Source organism: Tursiops truncatus, chromosome 1 (genome assembly GCF_011762595.2).
Source record: "Tursiops truncatus isolate mTurTru1 chromosome 1, mTurTru1.mat.Y, whole genome shotgun sequence".
NCBI classification, from domain to species: Eukaryota; Metazoa; Chordata; class Mammalia; order Artiodactyla; family Delphinidae; genus Tursiops; species Tursiops truncatus.
In genome coordinates this window covers 56,915,656-56,935,174 of record NC_047034.1, presented here as the reverse complement: position 1 = coordinate 56,935,174, position 19,519 = coordinate 56,915,656, and the positions used below count along the sequence as shown (strand labels likewise).

At 38.6% G+C, this 19,519-nt stretch overlaps 1 protein-coding gene and 1 long non-coding RNA gene across 13 annotated transcripts in view; one reads left to right on the top strand and one right to left on the bottom strand.

Moving 5' to 3' along the window:
* DNM3 (dynamin 3) overlaps positions 1-19,519 on the top strand; it is a 570,492-nt gene that overhangs the window by 545,008 nt on the left and 5,965 nt on the right. For 2 of the 12 annotated variants that reach the window (XM_073804399.1, XM_073804406.1), the window contains one exon: positions 379-3,870. The exons of 8 other annotated variants lie outside the window; for them this stretch is intronic. In XM_073804399.1, the coding sequence (XP_073660500.1) occupies positions 379-591 (213 nt within the window). In that variant the 3' untranslated portion in view covers positions 592-3,870. Of the gene's footprint in view, positions 1-378; positions 3,871-19,519 lie in introns of those variants that run through there. 2 more of the 12 variants (XM_073804425.1, XM_073804416.1) reach the window with 1 other exon arrangement.
* On the bottom strand, positions 624-8,663 carry LOC141278610 (uncharacterized). Its single transcript, XR_012331588.1, has 3 exons — positions 8,627-8,663; positions 7,597-7,698; positions 624-638 (listed from the first exon to the last, which is right to left on the bottom strand). It is a non-coding gene; the product is annotated as an uncharacterized lncRNA (long non-coding RNA).

The following is a 19,519-nucleotide window of genomic DNA, read 5'->3' as shown; positions in this document are numbered from 1 at the left end:
TTACATGCACACTTTGAGAGTCTCATCACAGCCCCACATTCTCAGTAATTTACTACTCAACCAATCATGGCAAAAGGTACATCAGTTTCTCTACGTGAAGAGACAATCCATGCACTCATGTTCTTTTTTTTACAGAGGTAAAAGCCATTTGGTTCTCTACAGTTTAGCTTAATCTGGTTTTAAATGTTTGACCCTGATGCTCTTCTGTACCATATCTCTTTTACGTATTTTATATGTTGATTTAATTGACAGTTAACACAGAATCCCTTTCACCTAGAGATAAGGTCTCCCTGTTTTGTTTTCAGCCAGTCCCCCGAATTTTGAGTAAGAGCAAACCCATGATTCTTATGAGTGTGTCTTTGCATCCCTAATATCAAGGTTTGGTGCCATGAAGGACGAAGCTGCCGAGCCTTGAAGTTGTGGGCTCAGGGTTCACGGACAGTTAAGCGACTTGTGGGACTAGCCTGTCTGACTCCCCAGCAGTCATGTACTGGAAACACCCTGACTTACTTCCTCCTCAACAGCCCTCTAAGAGTACGACTTCTTTTAGCAGCTGAGTGTCTTTGGACAAGTGATGAATTCATCTTGTGATTTCTGATTTCAGCCATGAGCTTTCTATTTTCCTCGACATCCTTCTCCTTTAAAGAACAAACAAATAAAAATATGATTAGGTGTTCTGATTTTTCAGGGAACAGTTTTTATATTTAGCAACTGGATTTAAAAGTCAAGCAAGGATTTTTACAAAGTATAATTGCTGAGAATAGAAACAACTTTGAGGCGTTCTTTCTGACTCTTAATATTTAAGGCATCTCATGAGGCTACTATGTAACAAAATTAGTTACAGAAACCCCAAATGTAATTAATAATTTGTTGCAGGTTTAACATGAGTTGTCACGATGCTTAACATATTGTAATGAAAATGGGAATTTGGCCACAAGATGCTCACTAAAGAAAAGCGTCCAATTTAATCTGAGCCCCACAATTAGATATTTCATCAAAATCATTCAAATGCCACAGTGATTCTGGTTGTAACATAATAATTCACTGAAGTGAATCAATGGTTAATGTCAAAGGTTTTCATTCTTCAGGTCTTGGTTTCATTCTGGTTCAAGTGGAAGTAAAATTAGCCTGGTGGTTTCCTTCTTGGGTATAGCAAACTTGAGTCTACTTTACACAAACATCTGCCTCCCGCCACAGTCCAGAATGACTGGCAGTCTGTTTAGGCAAAGCCCAGGAATTTGGGAGCTTTGCAGATGTGTCAAGGTAGATTTCAGATTGCCTTTCAGTTTTCAATGTGCCCCTTATCTCACTTTTCCAAACTTCTGATGGTGCAGGAGGGTACAAGAAAACGGAAAATAAGAAAGGATCTGCATGAGGCAAAGTACAAACAGCAGAAATGCAGACAGGCAGCAGGGCAGTAAATATAACAATATAGCATATACCATACCAGCCCCGTGCTAACTGGCCTTGAGTTAAGGGAACAACTGCTTCCATGTCCCACGACCAAGAATAGCAAATAGCTCTGTCATTGTTCTCGTTTGGCACTCTAAATTGCTAAGCTTCAACAGTGTAGGGAAAGCCTTTCTGAGTTTCAGGGTACCTAATCCTGCCCCTGGTTTCACCTGATTGAGGAAGACAGCCAAGACGGGAGTCTGGCACAAGAGCCACTGACCAGTGAAAAACGCACGGCCAATAATTGTTATTCTTCCTGCAGCCACTCAGCAGCAAACTGTCACCAGTTGGAATCTGCTGAATGTTCCTATATATAAGTTGATGTCAGCTCAGAGAAAAGAATTCTACCCAGTGTAAGCAGACCCACAGTCTTGCAGACGCACACAAGCTAGTACTTCTGTTTCATCACTGCCCTCTTTTGTCTCCCTCACTGTAAGAAAAGAATGATTTTACAGGGAAAATCTTCATTTTCAGGCAGTTGTGGTCAGATGGCATGTTTTTCAATGACTTGAGAGATTCATGGCACAACATGATCCATGGCTCTTTCACCTCTAAATTTTATATAAGCAGCAAACTCCAAGAATGAGCTGCTGGATGCCTCTTCCTCCCTGACTTATCAGCTACGAGGAGAAATTAGAAGTGAAATTTAGCTTACTGGAGCTGCTTTAGCCGATAGCCAGGAAATTAAACATGAAAATGTGAATGCTGCATCTTTCTCTCAGAATGTGCTTTACATGCCTCCCTCCAGCAGAATGAGAAAGGAGCTGAGGATTTAACTGAGGGTTTGACGGCTTTTGTCTGCTTGTCATAACTTTACTGCTGCTTAAACATAGAATTTTTAAATGCACAATGTTAAAACCTTTAGCTTACTCTAGCCAACATATTGTAACCATTGTCTAGGGGAACCTCTGAATCAAAACACATATTTACACCCTTTAGTTGCCAAATGAAATCCACCTGGCTTACCCAATGCTGTTTCCCAAAGAATATTACACTTTTGGTCTGGCCAGTATTTTTAAATGCAGGAGACCAGGGGGCTGGGGTGTTGGAAATGCATTGGGTTTGCAAGAATCTGCATGTGTCCTGATGCCACATTACCGGGATTTAGGTGAAGTTTAGATCATACGGCAACTCTGACCAGAAATAGAATTCCTACAGAGGGCAAAGTCCAAAGCCACAAGGAACTGAGGCAGCCTCATCATGGCACAGTACTTTCTTTTCTTTCTGGCTACTTTTCAGGCGTCAGAGCCACATGATAGGCAAACCTGCAAATAACAAGTGCTCTAATTTCTGAAATTATTTTTTAACCATTCCCATGAACACCAGGAAATGTCCACTCCTGTTTTCCAGTCAAAATTATCTGCTCACATGAATTCTAGAAAGAACACATTCCATCCAAGGATCAGGAAAAAAATCCTTAATCAAAATGGCAAATAGCAAAATTCTCAATCATTCATGGTCAATGACAAGGCCAGACCTTCTTGATTTTAATTGCTCAGACACGTGGAGAATTCCAAATCTTTGTGACGTCAGCATTTTCCCCCATTGGGATTAGTTTAAACACTGAAAAACAGGATAATACTGTTCTTGCTGCTATTATGGGAACCCAGTAAATATGCAAGTTAATATAAAATTTAGAAATATGCTTCATCCCTTTCCTATTTTTTTTGTTTGTTTTGTTTTGTTTTTTGTAGAAAGGCTAATGAACCAACTGAGACAGAGAATAAGCTAAAGGCTAGATAACCACCAACTAGATATACCACCACAAGTGAATCCCCAAGCTTCTGCGGCAATGTTGAAAACCAAGAGAAAGGAGACCTCAGGTGGCTTTGAATATGATTTGGAAAATAATCCTTATTTTACAATCAAATATGCCAGTTGCCTCCACCATGTAAATACTACCTGTATTAGGTTTCAGATTTTCATGATCAGCCTTATCTAAATTTCAGTGAATTTTGCATTCATCTAGAATGAGACCTTTTATGAGAGTAGGAGACAGGAAAGCCTTTTCCAAGGTATTTTGCAGCCCAAGAACCTAAAATGGAATTATTCCACTTGGGAATGGATAATTATGTAAGATATATTCTGTACCACGTGTATTTTTTTAACTTTGTATTAGGATTACTCTCAAAGCCAGTTTTAAAAGTGAATGAAGTTTTTCCCTCAAATAAATCTCCTAGTCTCGTGTTCAAGGGTCTCCGCCAGAAAGTCTGCACACTGCTTTGCCTTTAGACCACCATTCATGGAGGAAAGCTATAAAAACTGAGGAAAACGCCTACTTATTTTTAAAACAACTAGAATTTCTTCTTGCTTCTTAGTAGTATTGGAAAATATTTTAATAACTAAAATAATAAAACTTCATGTGAGACCAATTCTACATTAATTATTGCCTCTTGGGGTGGAAAATTAAGGAAACATTAGTAACTAGAGAAACCACTGCACTAATTTCCCTGCATGTATCTGGGTCTAAGGTCACAATAAAATCCATACTGTACATAGCCCTTAAAAGAAAGCAAACTCACAGTTTTAGCTCTAACAATAGTAGTATCAGAATACTCAGGACTGAAATTAATGGACCATAAAAATCCCTGTGATTCATCAGTAGAATTTGATTAACCTACTTAAATGCTCTACAGTTCAGTTTAGGGATCTGTAATGAGGGTTGTTGATATGATTGCTTGATTTGTTTTAATATTTCAAACACTCTACCCCATTACCATCTTAATACTCGAAAACTAATGAGTATTTGAAAACTCATTTTAAAGCACCGTATCTTTGAATAAACATGTTGAAATCGTGTTTCTTGCTTTTGCTTAAAACTTTGGTGTGTGATTGATGCCACCTTGTAGATTTCCCTCTTTTTTTTTTTACTGTACTCGCCTCCTTCAACCCGGGACCTTTTCTATTTGATATATAGTGTTTATCCAGTCTTCTAGGTGTGTGAACAACACATGGGGCACTCATACCAATGACCATTGTTACTGTGTTGTTCCCTTCCCTGTAGAGCAAGAAGTCTCAGCAAAATATTCTTGATGGTCCCAAGGAATCTTTGCAATTTACAAATACTTTCACAGTCTCCGGAGACTCTTCAGGTTTCTGTCAAAATGATGTCATTTTTATCATTAGAGTTAACTTTTCTATTTTTGTCTATAGATTTCATACCACTTATTAAAGTGCATTTTGAGGTACAAAAATATGAAGCTAGAATAAGGAAGGTAGCACTGACCGTTGTCTCCAGTCCAGAAAGCAATGTTAAATCGGCAAGGCAAGGTTTTAGGACATTTCTTTTTACTGCATTCTCATTGCACTCCTGCTTTGTACCCCAGTCCTTCTGATTCCCCTTGTCTGTCAGTTGGGCCCTACACCCAGTTATACAGGACAGTCTTCCTTTGGTTACTTCTGTCTGACACCTGCCTTCTAGCTGTGTTTGGCAGGCCAGCAGGATGAGGTAATAATCAGAAGAAAATGTTCTGGTTCTTTGGCCTCATCCATGTACAACATTATTCAAAACAGTTTTCTGTGAGTGAGAATAGAGTTGCTTTGAGGTCCCTTGGTCTAACATTCTGTGGTGATGTGGAGGAACAAAACTGTAAACTTTTTTGATCCCTTCTAGAATAGTGGAAATATAAATTATACCTGCCTTTGTCCATCCTCTCACTGATGTTTACAGACAGATATATGTAGAAATGAGAGCCTTTCATTTGTAAACATTCTGGCTTTACTCTCTCCAAGTCCAGCCATCTTCTTAAGCACAGCTCCCGTGGTCGTTACAGTCGTGTTTTCCTAAAAGCATATTTTGTGAACTATTTCTCCAAGATGATGGCAGTTTTTGTAAGCCAGATGCCTAAAAGACATATGGTTTTCATAGATTTTTCCGTCTAGACTCGCTTTATTTAGTGACTTTCGGTCTGAATTGGTCCAGTTAAATTTTCTGTAGGAGCTTGTATAAAATTTTTAAACGTGGGCATACCACTAAGGTGTAAAACAAAAAGTTTGACTTCTTGTTGGCGAGCGATTAAAAGGGATTGGTTGAAACTTTCCTTCAGGTTAAGTAATTCTGATCATACTGTACGCCCACTCGTCTATTCCTCTCCCACAACACTGTCCAAAATGGAAAGGCTTACCCTAAAAATCCGGTAACTGTTAAATTCATATACTTCTCACTGTTTTCCTGAGTAAATTTTTTGTATTCCAGTTGATGTATGTGAGTGTGTTAGAAAGCTCTGATTCTTTCTGCAGACTCTTTACATGGCCCAGGGGACATATGATTCCTTGCCCTTTTAGCACCAGTTTTTACAAACACAGCATTTCCCTCATTTTAAAAAAACACCCAACAAGCCACTGAGTAAAGGAGACGAACATACAGGAGTTTTTGTAGTGCCTTCGAACACCAATGAAAAATTTCATTCTAAAATGCGGTTTTTGAGCCGGCATCAAAGACTCATTTAGCAACAATATGACACTTCAAGAGAAAAAGAATAACTTCTAGACTTGCCCAGAAAGCAGCCTTTTGCTCCCTCTTTTGTAAGAGCTAACACCGCAGATCCGTTCCCAGTTTAACTGCATCAGGACGAGGAGACTCGTGGAAGGGAGAAAATGTGGGCCGTTCTGTCTCCACCAGTATCATCACTTGGCTTCGCACTAAGCATTTAATTGGACTCGGTCACATATTTGTTCACTGACATGGCAGCTTGCAAGGCACACCACCTCTCTGTTTTTCTGTTTGCTTTCAACTTTTTTGTTTTTAAAATTTGAACTCTAAGGCATGTTAGAGCTCCTCCTGCTGGAATTTTTTTTTTTTTAATCACTGGGATTCTAATTAGTAAACAGTAACTCGTCTCCATTTTCTCCACTCTGACTGATACGAGTGACCGGAAAAATACCACATGGTGCATTTAAAACTGGCCTTTTAATTCACCGGGTATCACAGGTCAGGCAGAAATGAAACAATGGCACAACGTAAATCTTCTGTAAGTCTTCAAATTCCCTGTGCTCAGTTTTTTCTTGTTGTTGTTCTTACAAAAATAAGAGGAATTGGAAAGTTAACTTTTGCATCAGTATTCCTAATTACATATTTACCCTCTTTGAGATAAGGCCTCAAGTCAGATATCATGCCCGAAAGCTTCTTGCTCTCTATCAGAAAGGGGCAAAAGGTCTTTTCCACCTTTCCAAAGCAGAAATGAATTTTACACTTTCTTATAGAGATCCAGTGTTGCCTTTTCCCTCCCCATCCTTGCTTGTTTTGCTTCTTCTCCCTGACTTGAGATGACAAAGGAATATGCATCTCAGAAGTAGAAGTTTGCCTCTCCCAGTAGCTAGTCCTTAGCACCTCCTTCCCAACTTCTCCTCCTTCCCCCAGATGTCTGAGTTGGCCAACCCCTTCCCCTGGTGCCTGGGGTGGGAGTGAGGGGAAGGGCAGGGAGAAGAGGACAGAAGAAGATGAAGAGGGTTAGAAATAGTTTTACCCCAGCTACCATCAATGGGAGTAGGTTTCTACATACAGCATGTAAGTTCTTAGATCTCTTTGGGCATTTCTTGAAAAAGAGAGAGAGAGGGAGAGAGAAGGGAGGAAGGGAAGGAGGGGGAGAGAGAGACAGAGAGAGAGAAAGTCTTCCGAGGGGACACTGCCTAACTTCTTTCAATAGCCATGTGTGTGTAAATCTCTTTAAAAGCCACATCCTCTCTCTCTATGTAGTTTTCTCATCACTGTATTCCTCTTACCTTCTGCTTCTCTGCATACCTTTTAGTCTTTTTCTCTACCCAACTTATCTGTCGTCAGTGATACAGTACAGAAGCTAAAATATAAAAATTAATCTCAGAAGTAATGCTTTTTAGGAATCATATTTTAAAACAACTAAAAGCCCTCCAAAAGTTATTTGTTTTATGAATTAGGACTTGGAGCAAAACAAGTAATTTTGCCACTTGTGCTAAAGAATATGACAATACTTGATTTCTCAAACTGACAGTACTTTTTCTAGCTTTTTTTCCCTTCATACATACTATCTCCTATTCCTGGAATGCCAGTCCCCTCAACTTGTTTTGTTTTCTTCAAGTCCTTCCAATCCTCCAACCTCTTTCCATCCCCAGGCTAAGACTCCAGGTGTCCCTGAAACTCTTGAGGCATAATCCTGCCGTAGCACTTACCCAACTGTGGACACTGTTTACTTGTCTCTCTTCCCAGCTCAAGTAGAAACTCCTGGGCAGCGACTGTCTTTACTTCTGTACCTCTAACTCTTAATACAGCACCTAGCACATAAACAGGGCTTACTGAGGTAATGAAAGAAAACAAAATGTGTTGATGTTTGGTGTTTAATCAAAGTTTATTTTTAGAATTAGCCCAATATTTAGTGTATTTTAAGGAACAATTTAAACACACTTTCTCTCTTGTTCTGTTCTGTTGAAAACCTTGCCTGGCTAATTCTTTTTACGGCTCATAAACTGAGCAGATTTAATGTGGGTAAATCATCCCTTAAGCTGCCTTTTTGCTGCAGCCACAGAAGTGGGTTTATCAGTACCATCCTTACGGGTGAAATCCAAGTCAGATATTTAAAATAAAGTAAGGAAAGTGTGGCAAGGTAGGTTATATTAGCACTTATCTCAGAGACTAAGTTATACAGTATACTATATGTTTGCATCATCAAATAAAAACTGTGGACTGTTTTTCTCCTTATGTTCTTATTTCAAAGTCTATCAATTGATTCATACTTTCCCAATAGCATACATTATAAAATCGTGGGTTCATTTTCACAGGGGAAAGAAATGCTGGCTCTAAAATGTAGCAAGAATCATATTAGAGAATTTTTTGAATCCTTTAAATGGACTCCAAGTTCTCTGTTGTTTCCAACATCTACTGTAAACTATTCTTGGACAGTATCGGCTTATTCTGTTACTAAAGCTAAAAGGCCAAAAATACGCTGGATAGCATCCTATAGTATTTTTGATAATAAATTACAAAATATTATCTTCCATGTGGACAAAATCATGACTGTTTATAGCATTTTTCTGAACTTATTAGCCTTAGATTTTTTAGATGTGTAAAACCTGTTTTTTGAATAAATGCTCAAATCAAGAAGCAAAGCACAACACAATGCTGAAATTTAAAATGCTGTGTCCCATAACCTGTTCTCTTAGAGCAGACATTAGCAAGAGGAAGTCCTGGGTCATAGTTAGTTACCTTTCCATTTCACCGGGAGGTGTGCTCCTGTCTGATTTATCCTTGGGGATGTTCACTCATTCATGTTCTTGAACTTCTGGTTGGGACACTGCCCCCTGCAGGTGCTGTGGAAGGCTGCAGGCAGAGTAAGGAGTAATCTCAGGTTTTAGGAAAGTTTATAACGTTGTTCAGATGCCTTAAACTTTGAAAAATGATGCAAGGATTAAATAATACAAAAGGGTCGTGGAGAAGAAAGGCGTTTCAGTTCCTGGGAAGGAGATACTATGGGCATCTCCCAACTCAACTGATTCTGATGCCACCAGAGCCATTTTTGCCTGGAGCCACTCTAGAGCCGAACGCAGCAGAGTGCACTGTGGGAGGCTCTCTTCACAATTTTAGAAAACTCAGAAGCAGTTTTTGCTTTTTTTCTCTTTTGTTTTCTAAGAAATTTGTCCAATGTAGCCCTCAAAAAGGAGGTGCCTTACTTCTTGTGCTTAGGTAGAGAAAAACCTTCATTTTTTGGGGGGGGGGGGATCTGTTTCATCAATAAAATTAAAAAGTTGTGCAACGGCTTCCCTGGTGGCCCAGTGGCTGAGAATCCGCCTGCTGATGCAGGGGACATGGGTTCGTGCCCCGGTCTGGGAAGATCCCACATGCCGCAGAGCGGCTGGGCCCGTGAGCCATGGCCGCTGGGCCTGCGCGTCCAGACCCTGTGCTCCGCAGCGGGAGAGGCCACAACAGTGAGAGGCCCGCGTACCGCCAAAAAAAATAAATAAAGATGTGCAAGTTGGTATTAGATTCTCATGGCTCCTAGTAACCTGAGATGTATAACTCTCTCATGATCCTAAATGCAATTATCTGTAAATTAAATTTTGAGACAGTTATATCTTAAAGCTTCACCTATATCTAATAAGTAGAACTTACAGTATAAATGAAGCCTATTGCATATCCTTTTTTTATGCAAATAACTATCCTCTTAGGCAGATAGCATTCCCCTAGAAGTATCAATCTTTGAATATTTTTTTGAGGGTTTTCTTTTTTTTTTTTTTTTTTTTAAATTTGGGTCCACCTAGCTAACTAGGTTGGATTTCAATCATACCCTCTCCAAAGATGAGAGTTTGGAATGCATGGTTAGATGTGCTTAGTTTCTATACCTACTGCCATTTTCATGAGCAAATACAAGCTTCCCTAAACAAGTAGTTATTCTTCTGGTGATGACTAACAAGAAAACTACCATAGCATAATATCTTTGTCTTTATAAAATAAACCTAAAACTGACCCATGCTTGAGTCTAATTTCCAAAGGTATCAAAGTATTTCTACAACCATTTCTTCATCTTTCTTAAGATTTTTTTCCAGCACTTTCTCTTTTTGCTTTTACTTTACCTGGCAAGTGAAATGAATTGCTAATGAAGCAAGGACAAAATCATTTATTATGTCTTAGAACAGTTTTCAAAGCACAATCCCAGGACCAGCAGCATCAGCATAATCTGGGAACTTGCTAGAAATATCTCACCCCTTTAAAAATTCTGTGTGGGACCTAGAAACCTGTGTTTTAACAAGTCCTCTGGGGAATTCTGATGCACTGTCCAGTTTGAGGACCATAGCCTTAGAACATGCCAACATAACTGCCCAATAGAAAGAATCCTGGCCTGGGAGTCATGATATCTTGTTTTAAGCACAGGAAAGGACAGAGCCTGAGCTACATAGACCCAGGCTGGCTCACATACTTGCCAGATAGATAAATCCCACTTCCCATCTTGAAGAGGAATAAGGGCAGGGGCAGAAAGACCAAGCCATTTCAGTAATCAGTGTTATGCTGATTACCAGGAAGCAGGGAGCTAGAAGAAAGGTAGCTTCCATCCTCACCCCCATTCTGATGCACCCCTGTTAAGACAGTCTCCCGTCATGAATACCGAGAACCAGTTAACCCAAAGAAGAGCAGATGAGAATTTAGTTCTTCCATTCTTAGAAGAGAATCGAACAAAACAATAAGACAGCTGACCATTCTTCTCTCTTATCAGTGTAGCCAGTTGCTCCCCCACCATGCGTCCCACCCCAAGTGACCGTTTGACTTTCTTACAAAATTTGTCATTGTCCAAAATACTGCAAACGGTCCATCCCTACAGCTACAAATGCAACGTCAAGTATTACATCTTTCCCTTTGATTTGGAAGCAGAAACATAGCTTTTCTATCGTAACCATGAGCCGCCCACACACAACAGTGTTTCAATAAACACTAAGTGATGCAAGATGCTCCATTGCAATGTAATGGGTAACTTAATGAAGCCCATCACTGCACAAAGTAACAGAGGAAAATTTGGTACAAAACAAATAACTCTGCTTGGCCCAAAATAAACTGTCTTATGAGGTGAATGTCTTTGGAAACTCTGAATGGTTAGGACCTAGACCAATGAAATGAACCTTAACAGTAAACCTTAAATGTTTTTCTGGTGTTGAAGTTGGCAAACATCTTAGCATTACTTATTAAGAAAATTCACACTGAACAACTTAATGCTTCTCTTGAATTGCTTTCTATAGAGATTATTGGGGGATTATTGTTTTAGAAATAAGATGATGCTCATTTCTTCCAGTAGGGTTGACAGACTTTTTTTTATAAGTAAAATTATTTATATATAAATAGTGAAGAAGTTAGTAATCATAAGCTTTCATAATCTATGACACTGACACATTAAAAAAAACACAACAAAACACCAAAACACTGTAATCTTTACTTAAACATTCTAAGACCGAGACAGTGAAGCATTTGAACACACTTTTTAGGGTTGTTTTTTATTCCCTGAAATAATGGCCAGTTATGCTATTGTAGTTACCTAAGCAAGCTGTTGTAATTACCATCAGTCAAGGGTTGACACACTCTAGGATTTTTAATTACTCAGTACATATATGGGTTACTTTAACCTGAAACCAAGCATATTTTAAAGATGTTATAATTATTTTAAGAGAACATGATGGAAATTTTATCTTTCTTTTTAATTCACCACACAGGTGTGCAGTGCCTAGTCAATGCCTTAGGGACTCCGTTAAAGTGCTCATAATGGGGGGCTTCCCTAGTGGCGCAGTGGTTGGGAGTCCGCCTGCAAAGGCAGGGGACGTGGGTTCCGGCCCTGGTCCGGGAAGATCCCACGTGCTGCGAAGCAGCTGCGCCAGTGCGCCAGAACTGCTGAGCCTGCGCTCTGGGGCCCGCGAGCCACAGCTGCTGGGCCTGTGTGACACGGCTGCTGAGGCCTGCGCGCCTGGAGCCTGAGCTCCGTAGCAGGGGGGGGCCGCCGCGGTGAGAGACTCGCGCACCGCAGTGGGGAGTGGCCCCTGCTCGCAGAAGCTAGGGAGAGACCGCGCGCAGCAACGAGGACCCAACACAGCCAAAAATAAATAAAACAAAAAATAAATAAATTTATTTTTTTTAAAAAAGTGCTCATAATGGATAGGTTCTCCTGATTTATTTATTTGAAAAAAATATTATGAGCCAAAGGCAATGCCGAGTTCTGGGATACAGTGGTAAACAAGACAAACAAAAGACCTGGCACATAGCAGAAAGTTACACTTTTCTGGTCTCCTGCCTTGCCTTCTATGTGCAATTGCCCATTACCGTTGACCTTGTTGTGTCCCATCAGCATGGTCCAAAGATTGGGGTGGAGATTAATGAGAAGTTGCTGTTCCATCAGAGTATTTCAATCTTTCTATTCTCTGTCTCCATCATTGAACTCCTCCATTCCACCTCATCACTTAATTTCTAGTTTCTTTAACCTCATAATAGACCTTCATTCTCTTATGACTTTCACATTTTATGTGTCACAGTTAAAATCATATTTGCCCCTGCTTTGACCACATTATTGTATTTTCAGTCTCTGAGAATATATTCTCAGAGTCTGACTTACAAAATTTTGCCTCATTTTTTCCACATAAATGGGATGCTATGGTAAAACCACTTGCATACTTCTCTTATCCCATTCATCTTCCACTATGAATAATAGGTTTTGAGTTTTTAAAAATCATGCAGCATAATACAGTCCACATAGTACATGCTCAATAAATAACACATGCAATGCATAAGTGGAAAGCATGTTATAGATCACCTAGTCTGAGTCTCCTGTGTCATAGATGAGAAAACTGAGGCTTAGAGAAGTTTAGTGATTAATGATTATACATACTGGCAATTGGAGCTAGAATCCACATCTTTTGACTTCTGTGTAAACTTGCTGCCTCAAATATAAACCTCTGACAAATGCCTCAAAAGATTGCATTTCTGGCCTCATTGGACCCGCTCACCTTGACCTGGTCTGTACTCTAACCTGGCTAAACATCCTTGTGTAGGTACTTTTCAGTCATTCATTTGTTTGTCTACTATTTAATAAATATTTTTATTTTATTTTTTTGCGGCACGCGGGCCTCCCGTTGTGGAGCACAGGCTCCAGACGCGCAGGCTCAGCAGCCATGGCCCACGGGCCCAGCCGCTCCGCGGCATGCGGGATGCCCCCAGACCGGGGCACGAACCCGCATCCCCTGCATCGGCAGGCGGACCCTCAATCACTGCGCCACCAGGGAAGCCCTTAATAAATATTTATTCACTGCCTTCTAACCACATTATACAATGATGAATATACATAATAAATACAGAATATGTCGTCTCTGCACTCAAGAAATTTGCAATCTACTGGAGGACACAGGCAATAATCTAGTAAATAAATACATAATGGCAAACAGAGTTAAGTGCTATGAAATACATAAAACTATGAAGCCATGAGGAGTGGTGGTTGGAAACTATAGGATGGTCAGGAAGTGCTGAGGAATGACATTTAAGCCAAGAACAAAAGGATTAGAAGAGAACTCAGTTTGCATTCCTTTCTGTCTTGGCTACAACCCTTGGTCAAACCTATCACACATGCATGAAACAATTTCCAACCCACCATGCCACACTGTACTCTGCCCCTCACTGCGATTGTCATTTAAGATCCACTTTTTTCAAATAAAATCCCCTAATTAAGTCCATCCCATTATTAAGCCTCTGGTAGAGTTTCCCTTTTTCAAGTTCAAATTCTGGCCAACTCTCTTGCCCCTCCTGTAACTGCTTAAATCCTAAGAATATATTTCTATAGGTTATGTGACTAATTGTCAAACTCCCTGAGGAAGAGCCTATGATTTACTATTTATTCCAAACATCTGCTGAACAACTGAGCAGTCAAATACCCTGTAGGTAGAGTTTCCAAGAGTCTAAATCCTACATGCCATTGTAGCTTTTTTTTTTTTGCAAGAGCAATGATTTACTAAAACAAAAAAAAAACCCTTAATATAATGTAAAGATCAATGGTTATCACAAGTATTCATAAGTTGTTTCTTACTTCTAGGAGTAACTTTCATTTATTCATTTTGTCAAACATTCAGTGGCTGAATGACAAGCCCTGAGCTAGACACCACAAGAAAATGAAGATAAGTGAGACACAGCCCATTTCTAATCAGTTGCAATAAGCATATAAACCTAATTCTAGAAATATGTTGAGATTCTACAGAAGCATCAAGATAGGGAAAGGTAGGTCAGAGAAGACTTCACCAAGGTTAGCCTTGCGGGAGGAATAGCAGGTTCCAGCAGATAAACAAAAGAACATTGAGAACATAATTGAAGGCAACACCCTGCTAAACACTCTATGAAACAGCTCAAGTGGACATGACCTCTGGCCTCTGGAAACTTCACATCAAAGGAGAAAATGATGTAGGTTCAAATCCAGGACATAAGTTAAACAAATATGGCCATTTCAAATGAAAATGAGCAGTATGCTAGTGAAAGCGCAGCTGTTTTTGCATGGTCATAAGTGAAAAGGAAATTATAGGAGGATTTTTCCCAGCAGGAAATTACTGAAACATTTCAGGTGGTCATGGTAGCAGGTAGCCTTTCTGCAGGAAAAGGACTTACTTGTTTACTCAAATTAAAGAGCTGGTAGGGATTGGTTTAGTTTCATAACTGTGCCTATAAAGTATCTCTAATTACACTTTCAAAAACTGAGCGCCTGCTTAGTAATAATGAGACTTAGTAGAAGAGGTTAAACTGAAATGCACCTTCCCAAGGAAACCTTTCCTCTCAAGCCTCCTGGACATTTTTCAAGTACAGGAGGCAAAAGAAACTCCACTAAGATCTATGAGTTTGTGCTTAAGTGGTCAGTATTTGTACCATTAATCAACAATATCTCTTTTGCTTTGATCTTTCCTTGACCATCTAATTTTATCTTATAGCTCTGTAATTTTTTAACATTTCATAACCATTTTCTTTAACTTTTCTAACTTCACTCCTGAGAGTTTCCTGAGAAAAAATATTTGATTTGATTAATTTAGTGTGTCCAATACAGAAGAAAATTTCATGACATGACTGTAATTCCAGAAAGGTTCTTTCTGAAAAAAATCAATGGGAGAGTTTTATCAAGAAGAAAGGTTTCAGTTTGCAGAATTTGTTGAATTTTGTTGACTATAAACATTACTCTCCGAGATATGACATATAAAGTCAAGTACACACCCAAAAAAGCTTATTAATACATTTAGGAAATAAATGTATGGGTTCAGGGAATAAAGAGTATTAGTTGGTAAAGCTGAGATTCTCAGATATAGTAATATTTCATTATCTGGAGTTTATTCAGCAACCTCAGCTATTAGAAACACCATTACCAACCAGAAAGTGAGCAATACTGTTGCTAAGAATAAAACTTTTAGGACCCAAAATAGGAACCAGAGCTCATGCAGTTTACTCAGGCGCTCACCTTGAGCCTGTTTACACTTATTGTGGAGAACTCTAAAAACCTTAATTTTTCTTTCTACTGCTTAGCAAATTAGAAGTAAAATACAGGATAAATTGGAGAAAGCTACTGCTAAAGACAATGAGAAGTGATAATTAACATCCAGACAGGGAGAAAAAATAAGAAGAAGATTACTCAAAGGGAAATAAAAATTCAAACCCCATCAGTCCCTGAGGCCTAAATACCTTATTAGTTCCTGGAGTGGGCATCGTATAGTACACTTCATACTCTGCTGACCGAGAAAAATGCCATGTATTTCAGATGGCTTTTCAATGACTTAATATTTATATTAGTATTGGGAGGGACGACTTCAGTTTTTAGCAACATTTGTATATGAAAAAATACCTCATTTAAAAACAAAAATGCTAGGTGAATGAAAGGTGACAGTATTAAATTATTACAAATGGCAGCCACTCCTGCTGACCTGTCTGTGCATGAGCATGTGCGTGACGGCTCTCAATGTCTTTGGGATAACCTTCTGCTAGATATTCTACTTGTGTCTTTACCTGTCTCTTTCTCTCTTTCTAGCCGGAGACCACCCCCATCACCTACTCGTCCCACTATAATCCGTCCACTAGAATCCTCCCTGTTAGACTAAACGAAGTGTCTGGCATGGCAATTAATTACTAATGAATTATGCAAAAGCAAAATATTTGGTAACCGTTGCAGTAAATCATGAGTAGTCGCATGTGTGGATATCAGTCGGCAAGTAACCAGTTTTACTAATGCATTCATCACTCACCTTCATTGCTCATGATATGTCAAACTTTTGGGGTTTGACTCTTGAAAACTGCTGACTCTTTGAGGCTTTATATGTTGTATCAACCAAAGTAGATTGTATAGCAGCCCGCTACTTTGTGGACCATTGGCCTACCCTGGCATATATTTGGAATTGCTTTGACAACTTTCCCAGGTTACCTACCAGATAGCCCATTTAATATAATTCCTAAGAGATAAGAGATGGTGGGCTTAGACCTAAATGATACATATTTATTTTTCCACATTCTGTTTTGACTGACGGAAATTATGTTGTCTATTATACATGTTTCCGCCTACGCCATGATTAGCTATTTAGATCCTTTCTCCTTCCTCTTTATTTCATAAAACTGCTAAGAAGTGATTTTTTAAAAGTTAGGATTCCTTAAAAATAAAACTTTTCCAGAAGCATGAGGTAGTTTGCAAAGGAAAAGTTAATGCATTGCTTGCTCTAGAGGGCTTCTCATGGCAATGTGTTTTGCTTCAAGCTAGAAGCATATTCAACAGTGAATTAAAGCTTGTTTTTTGGTAGTCAGTCAGTAAATCGGGCTACTTTCAGAGTTCAAGGAAGAAGCAAAATATCACATCTCTAGAAGTGTCTGTACAAATGTAATTTCTTTATTCACGTATATACTTAGCTCCTCACAAGTTACAGTGAAGGCTGATATGGAAAATATTTAATTTTTTATATTGATCTAATTTTAAGCATGGCTACTTATACTTCGACACTAATTCCAGTTGATTTAGTTAGTTAGTTAGTGCAAAAATATGTCTCCCTTTCCATGCTAATATGTAACTTTCTAATATAAAAATTTAGCCTACCTTTTAAACAGTTTAATGTAACTTTTTAATCGGTTCTAGGCTTTCTTAATAAATCCTGAGCCTTACTATGGGATAGCCATATTTAAAGAATGGGACCTGGAATGGAAAGAAAAGATGCCCTAGTTTGAGAGCAGAGCTCACATTCCTACAGTCGGACAACTTCAGAGTCTCTTTCCAGGTCATTCCAGAAAATAGTATTAAGACATCGAGATTTAAAGCAAATTGGCAAATTCTAACATTTCTAAAATTTATAAGAGCAGCTTAGCCTGAGGGTTAATAGTTCAGTCTTGAGGCTGACTTTTGGACTACCTAGAACTAGATGATTAGCATGTAGGAAACAGCCAGAAGCCAACTGGAATTTTGTCTGCTAACTGTTCCCAGACAGCAGACCAAGTATGCACTGCATAGTTGTGTCCCATGACACCATTTCATATTCTACAGAACTAAATCAGGTTTAACCAACTGAAATACCTCCCTTTGAAAGCAGCAAACATGATTTGTATGTTAACTTTAATTTCCTGTGTAGTTTATACCCAAAGCAGACGCCCATAAAGTATGAAGTAAAACTTTTAACCGTTATTAAAAAGAGACCTTGCCAAGTTGAATGGCATTGTTTTGAACTTATTCTAAAGGGTTAAAAGTAGTCCACTTAGGCAAAAATCAGAGAATACAAGATTTACAAAAAGGGCATTTCAACTTTTAAATTGCAAGTGATTGTATAAGAACGCCGCCCTAAATCACCACCCTAAATCTTCTCATATCTTTTTTTTTCTCATGGAAAAAAATTAACTCTTTGTGAATGGAACAGATGTGCAAAATACATACTGTATTTTTAAAATAGTGTTGCAGCTAAGTGGAAATAAGTTAAGTAAACATCCATAGTAAAATGAATAGTCTAAAGTGGTATCTTTTCACAAAATTCCCTCTTTTTTAGGATCCCCTTTGCTCCTTCTTTTGAATTCTCTAAAATAGGCATCTAACAGATTATATACTTCAGGGTTTGGCTTTGTGCTGTATGTGGTTTTGCGTTTTGCTGTATTTCAAAAATTTCCTTTGGTTAAAGGAAAATGTTGTGGATAACCACTGATGTGTTCTTAGATCAGCACAAACCATGTCAAAGAAAACGGGATTTTTTTCCCAGGTTTCTTTGCACCGATTTTATGCATCATAAACAATGGCATTCGTCACCTTTGGCTTTTGCTCTCAGATTATCACCCCACAGTTTCACTGTCCCAATTGTCTCTTCTTGTGTGTACATTTTTGTTTTATTTTACTTCTAAGTTATTTCTAATAGAACCCAGCCTCCCCTGGAATTTCAGCAGTCATGTTGGAGAATATTTTCAGTTTACTGCAGTATTGTGTCATATGATTAGTATTAATCCCATTTCCCAAAGGGTTTGTATCCTGCTAAAAGGAGATGTCAAGGTAAATGAAGTCAGAAGCCCTAGGATGTGCGGAGTGTGAAGTACAGCGTTCATATCAGGCCTTAAGATGGGAATGTCGCTTAATGAGCTTTCTAAGTATTTCCCACACACTTCAGATCTTTTGTGTAACTTCATCCTGATTGCTCTGATGTTGTCTACACAACAGATGTAGCTCCATCATGTCTAGTATAATAAAACGTACAGTGTTTTTAGGATTTGGAAAAGTAAACTGTATATGTTTATTTGATGGGTAAATCTGTTTTATTGTCACATGCTAATTCTTGCATGCTTATTGACTAACTGGAATAGCCATTTACTCAATTGTGGACAGATGGTTGAAATAGTATTGATTTAGAACAGATATATTGAATTTCCAGAAATCATCTACCAAGATTACTCCTCTGAATATTGCGTTTAGCTGTGTTTCGTAACATAGAAGAGCAGTAGGGTCTGTTTAGTTAGCAAATTGCCTCCTTGTTCAGATAAAAACTCACTCTATTCCAAAACATTATAATAAAACCAAGTTCCTGTGATATAACTATAAGCCTTCTGACCTTAGAATTAAAGAGTAATCGTATAGATTCATTTTATGACTTTTTAGAATAGACTGTAGCCATAATTCTCAAATATGAAATGGGACCTAATACCAGTATGTGATAAATGTTGATGTTTTCTGTGTACACACGTATTTTCTAAGCATGTGTCCCTATGTATACAGTATATACATAGTAAATTTGTGTAAGTACATGTATTTTGTGCCCCTGTGGGTAAGTAGCTTTAAAAATCACTTGTTAAAATGCCATGAGCATGTGTGTGATTGTGTGTGTATTGTATATATATGTATATGTTTGGGTGTAAATATTTATACATGTGTGTATGTGTGGGTATGAATATATTTTTTAAACTGTGTTAATACAAGAGTTAGCTTTAGAGTATTTGCCATAATATGTGATAAAAGTGGTTCATTTCTCATAACATACACGAGGTGTACAAAATTTTCTCCAGATTACATTCATTCTGAGAGGCACAAGGCTCAGAACTTCCATGACAACATGGTAGAATAACATCTACAGGCATTTGCATCTAAATTCACAGCATTGCTATCGAAGAAGA